The following is a 16607-nucleotide window of genomic DNA, read 5'->3' on the forward strand; positions in this document are numbered from 1 at the left end:
CTCACAATACGTTTGGGCCTACCAGGCCTGACCGGCATCTTCCACCAACGAAGCCAACTCACCACCAGGAGGTGATCAGTTGATAGCTCCACCCCTCTCTTCACCCAAGTGTCCAGGACATGTGGCCGCAAGTCCGATGACACGACCACGAAGTCGATCATTGAACTGAGGCCTAGGGTGTCCTGGTGCCAGGTGCACATATGGACACCCCTATGCCTGAACATAGTGTTCGTTATGGACAATCCGTGATGAGCACAGGAAAATTATACCAGCAGATGTATTGTAAAAGGGCATTTTCGACAGGATGAATGAAAGTAACAAAATTTATTAGCGCACAGTAGGGTTGTGAAAAGAATCAATATTAGGTCACAAATATTTCAAAGTACAAATGCTAGTTTGTTCAAATATACTTGAATTATGAGTGAAATATTTTGGGAGCTACATGTACATTTCTGTATTAGCAACATGATACTGCAGGTCAGATCATTACTGTGCCAGTTTCACTAATAAAGTACAAGTAGTAGTACTTTTGCTAAAATATCATAGTTTTAAACACTAGTTGGCTGGTCATATTAACAAATCTTGTGCAGTATGCTAAGAAGTCATCTGAAAAAAACAATCATGTGGTGCTTATCAGTATGCCCCCAAAACACAATTTATTTATTTATTTTTTTTAAACAGAATTTCATAATTTACATTTTTATTCATCCCCCTGCAACCAACAGATATTGCTGGTAACTTTGCTCCACTAACGCTGTTCTCTGATGCCAGGCTGGAACGCTAGAGACCGTACCTGGTGGCTCCTCTAACTAAACAGCAGGGAGATATGTGCAATTCTTCAATAATACATAGTGACAGTCGGAGTAATACAAAGCAGGGGGAGAAAGGTGTGCAATTTAGCACAGATTCAAATGCACAAAGTCGAATTCAGATTTGATTTTTCATTTTGAGATACAAATGTGACAGCCCTAGAATAAAATGTGCTTATGTCTTTAATTTCTTTTCTTTTAATAACGGTTATGATTGATTATTTATAGTAAATGTTATTATCTTAAAAATACTAAACCTAAATACTGTATTACATTTGAAAGTGTAATGATTTTAACATCAGTTTCCTAAAAGAGCAAAGGGAGTATTTCTTGATAATTTATTTTAACAACGGTTCAGTAGGATTTAAATATGCTATACTCACATTGATTTTGCTTATAGGCATTATATACATTAATCAGAGTAAAGTGGTCTCCTTCAGGGTGATGAAACTTGCTGTGAGATGCATGTGCTTCATGTTCAGCGCCAACAGGAGCTTGCAGGAAACAACTCGGTGCTGTATAATTGACAAAAAATATTTCAGAATTTTAGTCCTAATAGAGACACATTAAATTTTATGAAGCAATCTTGGTGTGTGTAAAATTTATAAATATTCTGCAAGTCAACAATACCAGCTGTACGTTTTGTACATTATATTACGTAGACATTAAAGTTCGCAAAATGCACCAGTTCTTCAGGATAGAACTGTTGTTGTTATAATGTAATATACTTCAGTACAGTCTGCCAAACTATGGGCAGTCATTTCAAAGTACTGAAAAGTAAATCTACATTTTAGAACCAAGGTACAAACATAAATATCTACCTTCGGGGCTGGAACTGAGTAAGAAACCCTAAATTAAAATGAAACAATCCCCCATCTGCTAGAGACATTTACAAATAGAGCTGTACAATTAAGGCAGCATTTATAGCTCAATATTAGATATTAACTTTAATAATCTATCACCAAAATTTACCTGTCAGCATTGCTGCTATTGTCAACATCTCATTTACACAATCAAATTCACAGGAAGCCAGAAGAGCCTTTGCCAGCTGAGGATCTAGTGGCAACTCAGACATGATAATCCCAATTTCCGACAGATTTCCATCATCATCAAGGGCTGCCAAGTAATCCAGTTCTTCGAGAGCTTGCATGAGACTTTCTGGATCTAAAATTTCAAAGATAATCCATTAACAAAATGTAAAATTTTTGATAATCACCAAAATTTTAATAGTAAGATTTTCCAAAACATATGTTAATAAAATCTTAAATCAATGAACTATGTATAAAATATCACAAAAAATAACTAATAGAAGGGTGTCTTGTGTTTTTATTAATGAAGTAATTCTTATTAAATCTCAAACTTTTCCGCATAAGGCTTGGTGACATTAATAAATTACAGCTTTCATAAAGATCAGTGTCTTGAAATGCATTTGAGAAATTTCTTATTAGAGTTGAGCATTATCTTGAGTGTTGAGAGTAGCTTCTTTAGCAATAAGGCAATTAAATACTCTGCTGCTTTTACTTAATATTTCATTACTAACACATAAGGAAAACAGGCAAGGCAGAAGTAATTAAGATGGTCACAGTTTATGAATTTTTCTACTTAGAAGTAACATGACTGAATAATAATATGTGGAAAGCTCACTGTGTGGTATTTTTGCTAATCACATTGTGGTTCCAGTATCTCACCACTTAACTTGTTATTTCTTAAATCAAACCATGGTATCTATTTTTCTGTCAAATCGTATGAATCTATTTAGCTTCCATTACTGTCCAAATGGTGGTTTGGCATAGACCATTGTTAAGTTAAATAGAGTTGGATGACATGGTCAGACTTTTAAAGGATTAAATGTTTAATGCAGGAAAATTGTTACATGTAGGAAACTGTTACTGATTTATCAGGACTCATTAGTACAAATCTGTGTTAGCTGGGTTTAAGGATATTTTATAGTTTCACTACAGTTATTTTTGTCCTTTTTGTTGTTTCAGATTGTTATCCTTTTTCATGAACACTAACACATTGTTAATAGCAACTCCAATCATGGCTCCTCTCTTGTACACAATTGTCTATAGGGACATAAATGGAAATGATAACTGCACTCAAAGCAGCATCTATGATTCTTGTTTTTCAATTTGTCTTCCTTGTCATCGTGAGCTAATATATATGCAGATGGCCTGAAAGGAAAAGACATACTGTAGCAACCAGCATCTGTCTAATGTAGCACATCTTATATATAAATGTCTACACATGGAAGTGTGTGTGTGCGTGTCTGTCGGTCTGGCTTGGAAGTGCGAGGCTACAGCATGAAGCTCAAAGAAACCGACTCGGTCGCCAAAGTGAAACCGCTGAGAAAAGAGAAACTCCCTTAGCCGCTAATACACAAGCGAGGCAAGCACATCGGCAAAACAAAACCTCCAAGGAGATAGACAATGGAGGCAAGCACGTTGGCAAAATGAAACCGCCGAGGAAACAGAAACTTGCATTGCTGCTAATACACAAGTGAGGCAAGCACGTCAGCAAAACGAAACCACAGAGGAAAGAGAACCTCGCTTAGCCGCTAATGCACAACTGATGCGATTGATTGATAGAAGTGCCAAAATCCATGGTTTGTAGAAGCCCGGGCTTTTTACAGCACTGGCTTACACAACTAGTTCAGTATAAATATCTGTGCACACTCATATTCATTTTCACTGAAAAAACACTATTTCGAAAAGTCAAAAAAAAATAAAGGTCACATTAAGCTGGAACATTACCAGAGCCTGGAAAGACTAATCCTTGTTTGGAGAAGAGAATTTTAAAATGCAGGAAAATGCAAAATATAGCAATTGTTAAATTGTGCTTCTACTGTACGTTGCCCTCCATCTTCTTGTTCTGATTTTTTAAGGCAGTTTTGTGTGCTTCATAAAAAAATCTCATATTAATATTTATGATGTTGTTGTATAATAAAGATATACAGTAGATGAGTGAAACTTAGTAGAGAACCTGCAATACTTTCAAACAGAAACTACATGAAAAGTGCAACAGAAAATGTTTTTCATTAAGACACTCGTTCATTAACTACTAAAAACTTATCAACACATTTGGAAAGTAAAAAAAGTACCAACCTAACACTTCGAAATGTAAGATGCTAAACACTATTTTTTGCCCAAGTATAATAATTTGCCCATCATTTTCTGTAAACAGGAAGACCCTGAAATACACTGAAAAATGCTTGTGCCAGAACTATTTATAATGCAGTTCAATCCCTTTGTTAAACAAGTGTTAAAAATGTATGTAACCTTAAAGTAAGTAGTTCAAAAATAATTATTGGGATAAAAGTGCATTACACAATTAAAAGTAACCTCAAACCCACAAAAAAAGTTTAGCAACTCGCTGCTTGAATCATAACACTGTTATAAACTTTACTTAAACTGACAGACTTACTGGTTAAGTTGTATTATATACCGTATGTAGTTAAATAACAGTCAATAAATCAATCTTGAATTTAAATTACACCTTTCAAAGTGAATTTCATTTCAAAAAAATATCCCACATTGATTGTTATTAAGTACACCTTTATAGTATTTTGAGTTCAGATCCTGTAGGTGACTTACAAGTAGTCTGCATTAGCTGCCCATGGAAATAAATAAAAACCTAAACACAATGATTAAAGCTCACTGTGGTCATTCAGTTTTGAAGTGGCTCCAGTGAAAAAGGGATACAGAATAAAACGCACTGTATGTTGTCTATAGAATGTGACAAAACACCCCCTGTAGCACAGCATCTTTTTCACACCAATTAGCTTCTTCAGACAATATCTTTTGCTTTCTTAGGTTTAACTGTAATAAATACACATACTAAGGCAACATTACACTTAATCTCAGTCTGTACTGAATCTGGTATGTCACACTGGGAATTAGTGAATTCTCACTCAGCATTTTGTAATGTAATTGATAATGCTAGTTCATCCTTGCTGAAAGCGAGTCAGTCTTCTTAATAAACTTCACCAGTTTAAGGGCTTGTGCTGCAAATTCACTGAATTAGTTTTATGATTTTTTAAAGTATCTCCCATCTAGACTTGCACATAAAAATAAAATAACCAGAAAGCATTTTTCAACTTGCTCACTGAATGCCGTCGTACAGGGTGTTGTGCAAGAATCCATTTTTAATTAACTCATTTGGGAAACGATCAGATTTGGAAAACATATTACCTGTTTATTCCCAGTATCATCTGTCCTGGTTTCCTTTTAGCACTGCAATCTAGAATAGAATTAATAAGCACGATATGTGGTCTCTTATTTTGCTCTTCAGTCTATATCTATTTATAATAGTGGTTCCCAAACTCAGTCCTGGGAATCCCCTGTGGCTGTAGGTTTTTTTCCCAACCAGATTCACAATAAGTGGTAATAATTCTGCATTCAGAAACTGAGTATATTGGGAGAAGGATGCTAAGGATAGAGCTGCCAGGAAAAAGGAAAAGAGGAAGGCCTAAGAAAAGGTTTATGGATGTGGTGAGAGAGGACATGCAGGTGATGGGTGTAACAGAGCAAGATGCAGAGGACAGAAATATATGGAAGATGATGATCCACTGTGGCAACCCCTAACAGGAGCAGCCGAAACAAGTAGTATTCTGCATTCAGAAAAGCACAGCAGTTACACAAGACATTTTTAAAATACTTTTATTCTTGCTATAGCTTTAAATGCTTAACTCTTTTTTGTTGTTTTCCTGTTATTTTTCCCTTATTCTGTGTAGCCTTCTCTCTTCATTTTATCCTAAAAGTGTCAATTAAAAACAAGCAAACACACACCCAGGCGAACAACACTAAATGATGAAAGGCAGCAACTGCTTCAGCGTCAAACCCAATAAATTAGTGATCAAAAGGCAGAATAGAAAAAAAAATTATCCACATATAGCTGCTTAATTTTTACTAAAATGTTTAAAGGACTTACTTTTATAAGTTCTGCATTGACCCCCAAAACAAAGAAACTGGGAAATAACACCTCACTTGACTAGGAGTCCAATTAAAAATGGAAGTTGGTTGGAACAAAACCAAGAATCAGGGAGGTGTAATGGTTACCTCTACTGTCTCACGCCTCCAGACACCTGGGTTTAAATCCCCAGACGAGGCAAGTCTAAATGGTGTATGCATGTTGTTAACATGTATGCATGGGTTTTCTGAAGATATACCAATTACCTCTCTGTACTAGCATGCAAGTAAGTGTGCTCCCAGATGAAACAGTGTCATGCCCATAGTTGTTGCCTGTCTTGCACCTGTGACTGACATCGTAGACTTTGGCTCATCATATTTAAATGGCATAATGTGGTCTCATAAAACAGATTTTTTTCTCTCCATTTCAACTGAAGCACTGCCTGCCCTGCATATTGCTTATAGATAGCAGGTTTGGGATAAAGACATTGCAGCATCGATAATAGATCATTAAATTGCTGTGCAATTTCGAAGGGAGCACACTGCAACTAAATTGCCTCTGGTATTTATGAATGTAGTTTCTCATGGCACTCCAGTTCTTATACCAGTCTTCTTTATATTGTTTGCCTGCCAAAATTACCCCAATGGTAGCTTTACTTGCATGGCACAATATGTGACTTCGGATCAGTGAGAAAACATGTAAATAGTCTTGCAATATTCATGTACTTGAGGTGACCAGCAACCAATGCAATGTACTCAAAGTTTTCTAGGGGACACATCTGCCTATTTTTAATGTTACTAAAAATAATTTACAAAGCAGACGCAAAACTTCTCCTACAAAAACAAACTTCATAGGAAATAAAATAGGTTTTTACTGACAACCTCTTTAGTGTAATAATTTTCGAAAATAAAGTATAATTTGTTTAAAACAATATTATTGACAAAGCAAGGCTTTCTTCATAAACTAACAAGAACCTAGAACTGTTACTGTTACTGTTTCCATGCTGATAACAGAAAGCATTTATCATCTACAACAGCTTCAGATTTTTGTCAGCTTCTGATACAGAATAAACACATAGCTGTTAGGATGACAAATGTTGAAAGTTAGCCTCTCATTCACAAGCATGGTGGGAGTAAAACAATGGAATTCAGGAGAATCCTGTCAGATCTGCTATCATACGGCTGAAAGGCCACAGACAAACAGCCTGGAAGCCAGACAGCCGTGGCAGATTTACCCATGCTGTAGCTGGATGGCAGTCAGCCAACTTTATCACATGTACCAACCTCTTTCTTAATTAATTTGCAACATCACATCCAACAATTTGGAAATGTCTGCTGTTCTCCCACTACAGAATACTGGGAACATTATAATTTAAAACAGTAGCCAGTTATTAAGTAACAGTGAATGGCAAGCAACAATATCTTTTAGCCGATGTTTAAGATACAGCAACCTGTATTTAGCTACAGAAAAATGCAGTCACTAAGCAGCAACTAAAAAGATCAAAATGAATGAAGGTATAATTTCATATTTTAACCCGCTTCAAAGATTACTTACTTGTACACTCCAGTGAAATCAAGCTTAGTACTTTAGCCTTCCAGCTACCGAGTGAAATCGGTAACCTTAAATTGGCCCATTATATGCAGTTATCCTATATGATGGTATTGTCTCCCCTCCAAGACTGTTTCCTACCTCCTACCCTGAGATGCACTAGTTCCCTGAACTCTGAATTGGAACAAAGCAGATTAGAAAACGGATTCTGTTGCTGCCAATATTAGTTTGAATACTTAATTTTAGTATTTTAGATGGGCATTAAACAGTAACAGAGCATCAATGGGTTTCTGCCTTGCTATGAACAAGTTAAACGATACAGCTCCAGTTCTTTTAATATATACAGTCATATGAAAAAGTTTGGGAACCCCTCTCAGCCTGCATAATAATTTACTTTCAATAAAAAAGATAACAGTGGTATGTCTTTCATTTCCTAGGAACATCTGAGTACTGGGGTGTTTTCCGAAAAAAGATTTTTAGTGAAGCAGTACAGTCGACCCTTGATATACGACATCTGAACAATTTGATTTATGACCAACATCTTGCGTTACGACCTGAATGCGGTCACGTGTATCCGCTTGCACAATTGTAAACAAACAGCCGAGAGCGTTTGTAAGCGTCAGTCAGAGCCCAGATACATGTGTTTGTGGACGTAATTTCGGTCAGTGCAGTGATTTATATAATTTTTTTTCGATAATTGCTAAGGAAGGAAGAGAAGGTAACGAAGGTAAAGAAAGCGATCACAATCGAAATGAAGAAGGAAATTGTGTGGAAATATGAGAGTGGTGTTCGTGTGACTGATCTCGCTAATATGTACAGCATGTCGAAATCCACCATCTCGACAATTTTACAAAGAAAAAATTTGTATAAGGAGGCTCCTTCCAAACAATAACCACCTTCCATTTCATTCTCCTCCTCCTCCTTTCCTGCAGCCCAAAGATGTCAAATTAAATGGTGAGTACAGTATGAAATTGTTGTTTCTGGTAGGCTAGGCATTTTTTATAACTTTTTGGTTAGTACATTAGAAAAAGTATTGGCGTTTTGGTAAATTATGCACATTATACAACCCTTTTTTATTGTGAAAAGGTTAAGTAAGTGTTGCTGTGGGCGGTTCGGAACGCATTATGGGTATTTCCATTATTTCTTATGGAAAAAATAGTCTTGACTTACAACCAACTTGAGTTACAACCAGCCCTTGCGAACGAACTGAGTTCGTAAGTCAAGGGCCCACTGTATTTAGTTGTATGAAATTAAATCAAATGTGAAAAACTGGCTATGCAAAAATCTGGGTCCCCTTGTAAGTTTGCTGATTTGAATGCATGTAACTGCTCAACACTGATTACTTGCAACACCAAATTGGTTGGATTAGCTCATTAAGCCTTGAACTTCATAGACCGGTGTGCCCAATCATGAGAAAAGGTACTTAAGGTGGTCAATTGCAAGTTGTGCTTCCATTTGACTCTCCTCTGAAGAGTGACAGCATGGGATCCTCAAAGCAACTCTCAAAAGATCTGAAAACAAAGATTGTTCAGTCTCATGGTTTAGAGGAAGGCTACAAAAAGCTATCTCAGAGGTTTAAACTGTCAGTTTCAACTGTAAGGAATGGAATCAGGAAATGGAAGGCCACAGGCACAGTTGCTGTATATACAGTACTGTGCAAAAGTTTTAGGCAGGTGTGAAAAAAATGCTATAAACAAAGAATGCTTTCAAAAATGGAAGTGTTAATCATTTATTTTCATCAATCAACAAAATGCAGTGAATGAACAAAAGAGAAATCTAAATCAATTCAATATTTGGTGTGACCACCCTTTGCCTTCAAAACAGCATCAATTCTTCTAGGTATACTTGCACACAGTTTTTGAAGGAACTCGGCTGGTACGTTGTTCCAAACATCTTGGAGAACTAACCACAGATCTTCTGTGGATGTAGGCTTCCTCACATCCTTCTGTCTCTTCATGTAATCGTAGACACACTCGATGATGTTGAGATCAGGGCTCTGTGGGGGCCATACCATCACTTCCAGGACTTCTTGTTCTTCTTTACACTGAAGATAGTTCTTAATGACTTTGGCTGTATGTTTGGGGTCGTTGTCCTGCTGCAGAATAAATTTGGGGCCAATCATACGCCTCCCTGATGGTATTGCATGATGGATAAGTATCTGCCTCTATTTCTCAGCATTGACAACACCATTAATCCTGACCAAATCTTCAACTCCATTTGCAGAAATGCAGCCCCAAACGTTCAAGGAACCTCCACCATGCTACACTTTTGCCTGCAGACACTCATTATTGTACCGCTCTCCAGCCCTTCGACGAACAAACTGCCTTCTGCTACAGCCAAATATTTCAAATTTTGACTCATCAGTCCAGAGCACCTGCTGCCATTTTTCTGCACCCCAGTTCCTAGGTTTTCGTGCATACTTGAGTCGCTTAGCCTTGTTTCCACATCGGAGGTATGGCTTTTTGGCTGCAACTCTTCCATGAAGACCACTTCTGGCCAGACTTCTCCGGACAGTAGATAGGTGTACCTGGGTCCCACTGGTTTCTGCCAGTTCTGAGCTGATGGCACTGCTGGACATCTTCCGATTTCGAAGGGTAATAAGCTTGATGTGTCTTTCATCTGCTGCACTAAGTTTCCTTGGCTGACCACTGCGTCTACGATCCTCAACGTTGCCCGTTTCTTTGCTCTTCTTCAAAAGAGCTTGAACAGCACATCTTGAAACCCCAGTCTGCTTTGAAATCTTTGTCTGGGAGAGACCTTGCTGATGCAGTATAACTACCTTGTGTCTTGTTGTTGTGCTCAATCTTGCCATGACATGAATCTGTCTTCCACAACCTCACCTTGGTAGCAGAGTTTGGCTGTTCCTCACCCAGTTTTAAGCCTCCTACACAGCTGTTTCTGTTTCAGTTAATGACTGTGTTTCAGCCTACGTGTGACATTGATGATCATTAGCACCTGTTTGGTATAATTGGTTGATCATACACCCGACTATAATCCTACAAAATCCCTGACTTTGTGCAAGTGTACCTATAAGAATTGATGCTGGTTTGAAGGCAAAAGGTAGTAACACCAAATATTGATTTGATTTAGATTTTTCTTTTGTTCGCTCACTTTGCATTTTGTAAATTGATAACAATAAACAATCATTATTTATATTTCTGAAAGCATTCTTTGTTTACAGCATTTTTTCACACCTGCCTAAAACTTTTGCACAGTACTGTATATTTTATATTATATATATATGGGCAGGTCAAATTTAGTGACTACATAACTTAGCTTATTGGCTAACAAAGCTGGTGTTGTATAAAGCGTTAAAACAGGTATGGAGTGTTCAGATGCCTTTTTTTCCATTCCATCATGGTATGTAAAACATTAGACAGACAAGCTTCTCTTCTGTTTGTGAGGTCCAAAATACCCACGATCCTTATTTCTCATTGCTACATTAAATGCATTGTGCTTCCAAATGAACATTCATTGGTTGTCAGCTCTTATGCTCACAGAGCCCACCATTATGAGTAAAGACATATTCAAACTGGGTATGCCAAATTACACAATTGGTTTTCATGGGAGCATGCCACCAACTACTTCCGACTTGCTAAGATTAAATCTCTGGAAAAGTTTTCTAATGTGACATGACCTTAGGAGAGCTCTGTAAAAGACAAATGTTCTGCTCTTTACACTCTGACCAGACTAAACAGGATTCAAAATGAAGTATGTATGAATTTACAGAATGCACAAAAATTTGTTTAAAATCACCTAGGTAAAATACAACATAATGCTAACCTGGTCTGTCCAGAAAGTCACAATGGCCCAAACCAGCTATATTCATCCTTTTTAAGAGCAAAACTGTGCTGGTAAATTTAGTTTCCAAAATCTCTGGAGGAGTTTGTTCAGATAATTTAGCATCTTCTGGATATAGGCAGAAACACTTCCCTATAACAATGAACAAAAATATACCATGAAGCAACATTTTTGTTTACTTTCTTTACGTATATCAGTTGTAGTGAACATCAAATCTGCAAAAGAAAATAGGGATGAAATTACCCATCTAAACAGTTACTATTATGAATCCATAGTTGGAGTATATAATCCTATCCAACAAAGGCACAGAATATTTATCTAGGATCACTATAGTAACAAAGCAATATAATAAATACAATACATTTTAAATGTTACTTAAAATAAGTACTTGTACACAGAAGACTATCCAAAGCCTGGAAAAATATTTAGAAGATAAAGAACACAATGCTCAAAAATATAATATAGGCAAATCAAGATGTCTGGTTAAGTCTTACCAGGTGAGCTTGCTAGCTGTTGACGCATCTCAAACTGCTGCTTACTGATAGGTCGTGTGACAAGGGAGTTGGCTCGAATCCTAGTATTATAAACCTATCAAACAAAAAGATAAAAATGCTTCAAGCTCAAAAGGTTTTTCACACAATGTAATAGTCAAACAACAATAACAATGTGAAAACTATTAAACCCAGAACACAAACAAAAAAGGCAATATTCAAATTATCAGCTTGTCAAGTTGTTCTATGCACTAACTATGACAAGGACAGGACAAGTTGCTTTTTTTTTCTTTAAAACCATGTGAAAAAGTCCAACAAATACACTTCCCTGTTTGTTTATTTTTTTTAAGAAAAACGACAACTTCTGCAGTTTGGAAAAAAGGTTAAGCACTGGACTATAATCCATAAGGTTACAGGTTTAATTTTCTCTTCTAACTTACTTCAAGCCCATAAGCCAGTAGCTAAAACCACCTGTTCATCCATTATAAAATAATATACATATAAACAGGTATAATGTATCCTGAGCACCATCAGAAAATGGGTCTACAAAAATATATAGTGAATAACTTTAACAGCTTTGTAAAATGTAAAAATTCTTCAAAAAAAAAAAAAAATTGAGTATCTGAAATGGCATAGATTTAAAACATATGTTAGTGACATACAGGTTGAAATACACAGAACTATTCTGGGAATATTCTCAACAGGTGCAAAAAACATATTTACAGCAATATCTGAATTTCAAATGAAGGTAATGTGAAAAGTGCTATGCAAGAAAATAATGCAAATGTTGTTAACAAAAATGACAGACTGCTGAATGGTTGGTGAAAAGTGGGAAATCAAGTTATGTAACTTAATGTATAGGTAACTGATATACAGAAAAATATGACAGAAGTAATCCAAACAGATGGCCATTATCAGTGAACCGGTGACTGCTTACTTCCTGAATATGACATGATAATTGAAGCTATCTGTTCAAAAAGAAGAAAAGGACACTCATGGAAGCGATATGAGAATATGGGATTGTGACTTTGATTGTTAGACATAGCTGATTTTAGCCATTTAAAAAAAATCCATTTCAAATGTATTTGAAACTTGGGTGTGAATCTGAGAGCTCAAATAAACATGGCCAAGCAAGATTATTCTTTATTGAGTATTAATAACCTCAATTTCCAATGCCTTTAACTTACTGATCACAACATTTCCAAGATTCACGTTCTATACTTCACATTATGTTCTCATTACTTCGGGTTATAAGTATTACAGAGGTTTCTTTTGCATTTCTTTACAGCAGGTTTTTATTTTGGCTATGATTCTTCACTGTTCAGAATACGCAACATTCATGTATAACTGATGCCCATACAAGCGGGGGTGGATAAAAATTTTCATCCAATAGATCTCTGCATTTCTCTATTTAATGCTATACTTCATTTTGATGAAATCCTTTACCACATCTCCCACTACTAAGTACTTATTTTGCTCACACCTTAGGCCGATTTAGTTTAATGTCTGGTGGATACTATTTGGTTATGTTGCAGAGTTCCTCACACTGCATACAATGACCCTTGCACTGTGCAATAACTGATCCATATACAAGTAAATGTGGTAATCTTCATTTGACTTCTGTCAATCTTTAGATGTTTCCTTTTGAAAACGTCAAATGAGAAGACCATTTTAAAAATATACTCATACAGCAGAGTTATAAGGAATCCATAAATCTGCAATCAGAAGGTCGTTTAAACTTTTCCCACTGTGTCACTCTATGTAAAGCTTGAATTATATTACAATCAAGGGGAAAGAAAACATCATGGTGAATGACAAAACATTCAGCTATCTTCAAAGAAATCACAAACTTTCTGCCTGGCCTTTGACATTCTAATATGCATCTCCTAGTTTCTCAAAAACATGTATTTTTCAGATTCCTTAGATCTTTACCTCCTTCCCACTAACATACTAGTTGGTGGACTTACCTTTTTCTTGCAACTGCCTATGTCCTTTCTCCATCCATTTTCCTTGTTTGCTTGATGTATAGTGTAATTAATTTGACAATGTGTCAGAGTGAGTAATAGAGTGTCATTTTCTGCTACAGCTGAAGAATTTTTTTTTTTTTTACTTTTACTAATGGAACAAATGGAGTTCTTTACAGCTGCTTACATACAAATGAATGGAGTTAATACAGAAAAAGGAAGCAAAGCTGCAGCTCATACACAAGTTCACTCATACTTCTTGGATCAAAACTGTTTCAGAAGTCACAAATGCACTGATACAAGGTATCAACATACATATACTGATAGCCGCTTTAACAATTATTACCAGCTCAATTGTAGATTAACTGGACAAAACTTAAAAACTTGCATAATTATAAATGGAAAATCAAGAAGGTTATATATCACTTGCTTTTTGTACACAGTGAGGATGGTAAAGCATCGGATCCTATGGCAACAAAGTCTTAAGTCCGTGTTATTAGTTTGTAGCGGGACTACATAGTAATAGTATATTCTATGTGTGTGCTGAGTGCGTGTTGTTTTCATCGTCCCGTTTACTGTCCATTATGTGTACGTCAGTGAATGTTGTCCCCATAAGTGCAGAGGATGGAGAGAGACCGCAGCCCCAGGATGGAAATCACCTGTTTACACACCAGTTACATCCAGGACATTTTACATTAAAAAAAAAAAAGGAAGGAGTGAGAGGCGACGAGAGAGGTGGAGAAAGAGAGGAAAAGAAAAGAAGACAATTTATCCAACCATCTACAAACTCATTACTGCTATTCATTGCTTTATTCCACTGCCTGCTTTTTCAGGAAACCCCGGGGTTGAAGTCATTCCAGCCATTGCCAGGACATTTACGGCGAGGTCGTTTTGTTGTCGGGAGGAAGCACCATGACACCACAACCAGTTTCTATACTGCCGGACTTTATTTTGGGACACATTGTTTCACCACATTTTCAACTGCAGTGTTTTTCAGATCTATGTTTGTATTTGTGTTGTGTGCTTTTGTTAAGTGTTTCGGAGCAAGGGAGGGTTTATTGTAAAATATTTGTGTTAATATATACAGTGGAACCTCGGGTCACAAACGTTTTGACCACGTACAAATGGGGTTACGACCAAAAAGTTCACCAAACTTTTGCATCTGTTCACGACAACATACTCGGGTGACGAACAAGCCAGTTTCCCTTCCGGTTTGTACGCACAGATAATTTCCACATGTATTCAGTCTCTCCCTGTGCATTCCCTGTGCAGCGAGCGAGTGAGAGGGACAGCGAGAGAGCACGAGCAAGAGAGTGAGAAAGAGAGAGAGAGAGCGCGAGCAAGAGAGCCCAAGCAGAAGAAGTAAACATTATCAGAAGAAGTAAGTAAACATTTAGTTTACTATTACACTGTGCATTCTATGGTATAATTAACTATTTTTGTGGTTAAAAATCTTTAAAAAAAAAAAAATATTTACATACAGCTAGTACGGTCTGAAACGGATTAATTGTATTTGCATACAATCCTATGGGGGAAATTACTTCGGGTCACAACCAAATCGGGTTGCGACCAGAGTTTTGGAACGAATTACGGTCGTGACCCAAGGTTCCACTGTATACAGGTGCTGGTCATAAAATTAGAATATCATGACAAAGTTGATTTATTTCAGTAATTCCATTCAAAAAGTGAAACTTGTATATTAGATTCATTCATTACACACAGACTGATGTATTTCAAATGTTTATTTCTTTTAATGTTGACGATTATAACTGACAACTAATGAAAGTCCCAAATTCAGTATCTCGGAAAATTAGAATATCAATTAAGGCCAATGCAAAAAAAGGATTTTTAGAAATGTTGGCCAACTGAAAGGTATGAACATGAAAGTATGAGCATGTACAGCACTCAATATTTAGTTGGGGCTCCTTTGGCCTGGATTACTGCAGCAATGCGGCGTGGCATGGAGTCGATCAGTCTGTGGCACTGCTCAGGTGTTATGAGAGCCCATGTTGCTCTGATAGTGGCCTTCAGCTCTTCTGAATTGTTGGGTCTGGCGTATTGCATCTTCCTCTTCACAATACCCCAAAGATTTTCTATGGGGTTAAGGTCAGGCGAGTTTGCTGGCCAATCAAGAACAGGGATACCATGGTCCTTAAACCAGGTACTAGTAGCTTTGGCACTGTGTGCAGGTGCCAGGTCCTGTTGGAAAATGAAATCTGCATCTCCATAAAGTTCGTCAGCAGCAGGAAGCATGAAGTGCTCTAAAACTTCATGGTAGATGGCTGCGTTGACCTTGGACCTCAGAAAACACAATGGGCCAACACCAGCAGATGACATGGCACCCCAAACCATCACTGACTGTGGAAACTTTACACTGGACCTCACGCAACGTGGATTCTGTGCCTCTCCTCTCTTCCTCCAGACTCTGGGACCTTGATTTCCAAAGGAAATGCAAAATTTACTTTCATCAGAGAACATAACTTTAGACCACTCAGCAGCAGTCCAGTCCTTTTTGTCTTTAGCCCAGGCGAGACACTTCTGACGCTGTCTCTTGTTCAAGAGTGGCTTGACACAAGGAATGCGACAGCTGAAACCCATGTCTTGCATACGTCTGTGCGTGGTGGTTCTTGAAGCACTGACTCCAGCTGCAGTCCACTCTTTGTGAATCTCCCCCACATTTTTGAATGGGTTTTGTTTCACAATCCTCTCCAGAGTGCGGTTATCTCTATTGCTTGTACACTTTTTTCTACCACATCTTGTCCTTCCCTTCGCCTCTCTATTAATGTGCTTGGACACAGAGCTCTGTGAACAGCCAGCCTCTTTAGCAATGACCTTTTGTGTCTTGCCCTCCTTGTGCAAGGTGTCAATGGTCGTCTTTTGGACAACTGTCAAGTCAGCAGTCTTCCCCATGATTGTGTAGCCTACAGAACTAGACCGAGAGACCATTTAAAGGCTTTTACAGATGTTTTGAGTTAATTAGCTGATTAGAGTGTGGCACCAGGTGTCTTCAATATTGAACCTTTTCACAATATTCTAATTTTCTGAGATACTGAATTTGGGACTTTCATTAGTTGTCAGTTATAATC

At 37.2% G+C, this 16607-nt stretch overlaps 1 protein-coding gene across 1 annotated transcript in view; it reads right to left on the reverse strand.

The window, feature by feature from the left end:
- The window catches only part of dhx32a (DEAH (Asp-Glu-Ala-His) box polypeptide 32a), a 56990-nt gene that overhangs the window by 21435 nt on the left and 18948 nt on the right, over nt 1-16607 (reverse strand). The window contains exons 5-8 of the mRNA XM_028795281.2: nt 11561-11654; nt 11049-11198; nt 1782-1973; nt 1193-1324 (exon numbers count right to left, since the gene is read on the reverse strand). Coding sequence (XP_028651114.2) covers nt 1193-1324; nt 1782-1973; nt 11049-11198; nt 11561-11654 — 568 coding nt within the window. The remainder of the gene's footprint in view (nt 1-1192; nt 1325-1781; nt 1974-11048; nt 11199-11560; nt 11655-16607) is intronic.

This window comes from Erpetoichthys calabaricus, chromosome 2 (genome assembly GCF_900747795.2).
Source record: "Erpetoichthys calabaricus chromosome 2, fErpCal1.3, whole genome shotgun sequence".
Taxonomy (NCBI): Eukaryota; Metazoa; Chordata; class Cladistia; order Polypteriformes; family Polypteridae; genus Erpetoichthys; species Erpetoichthys calabaricus.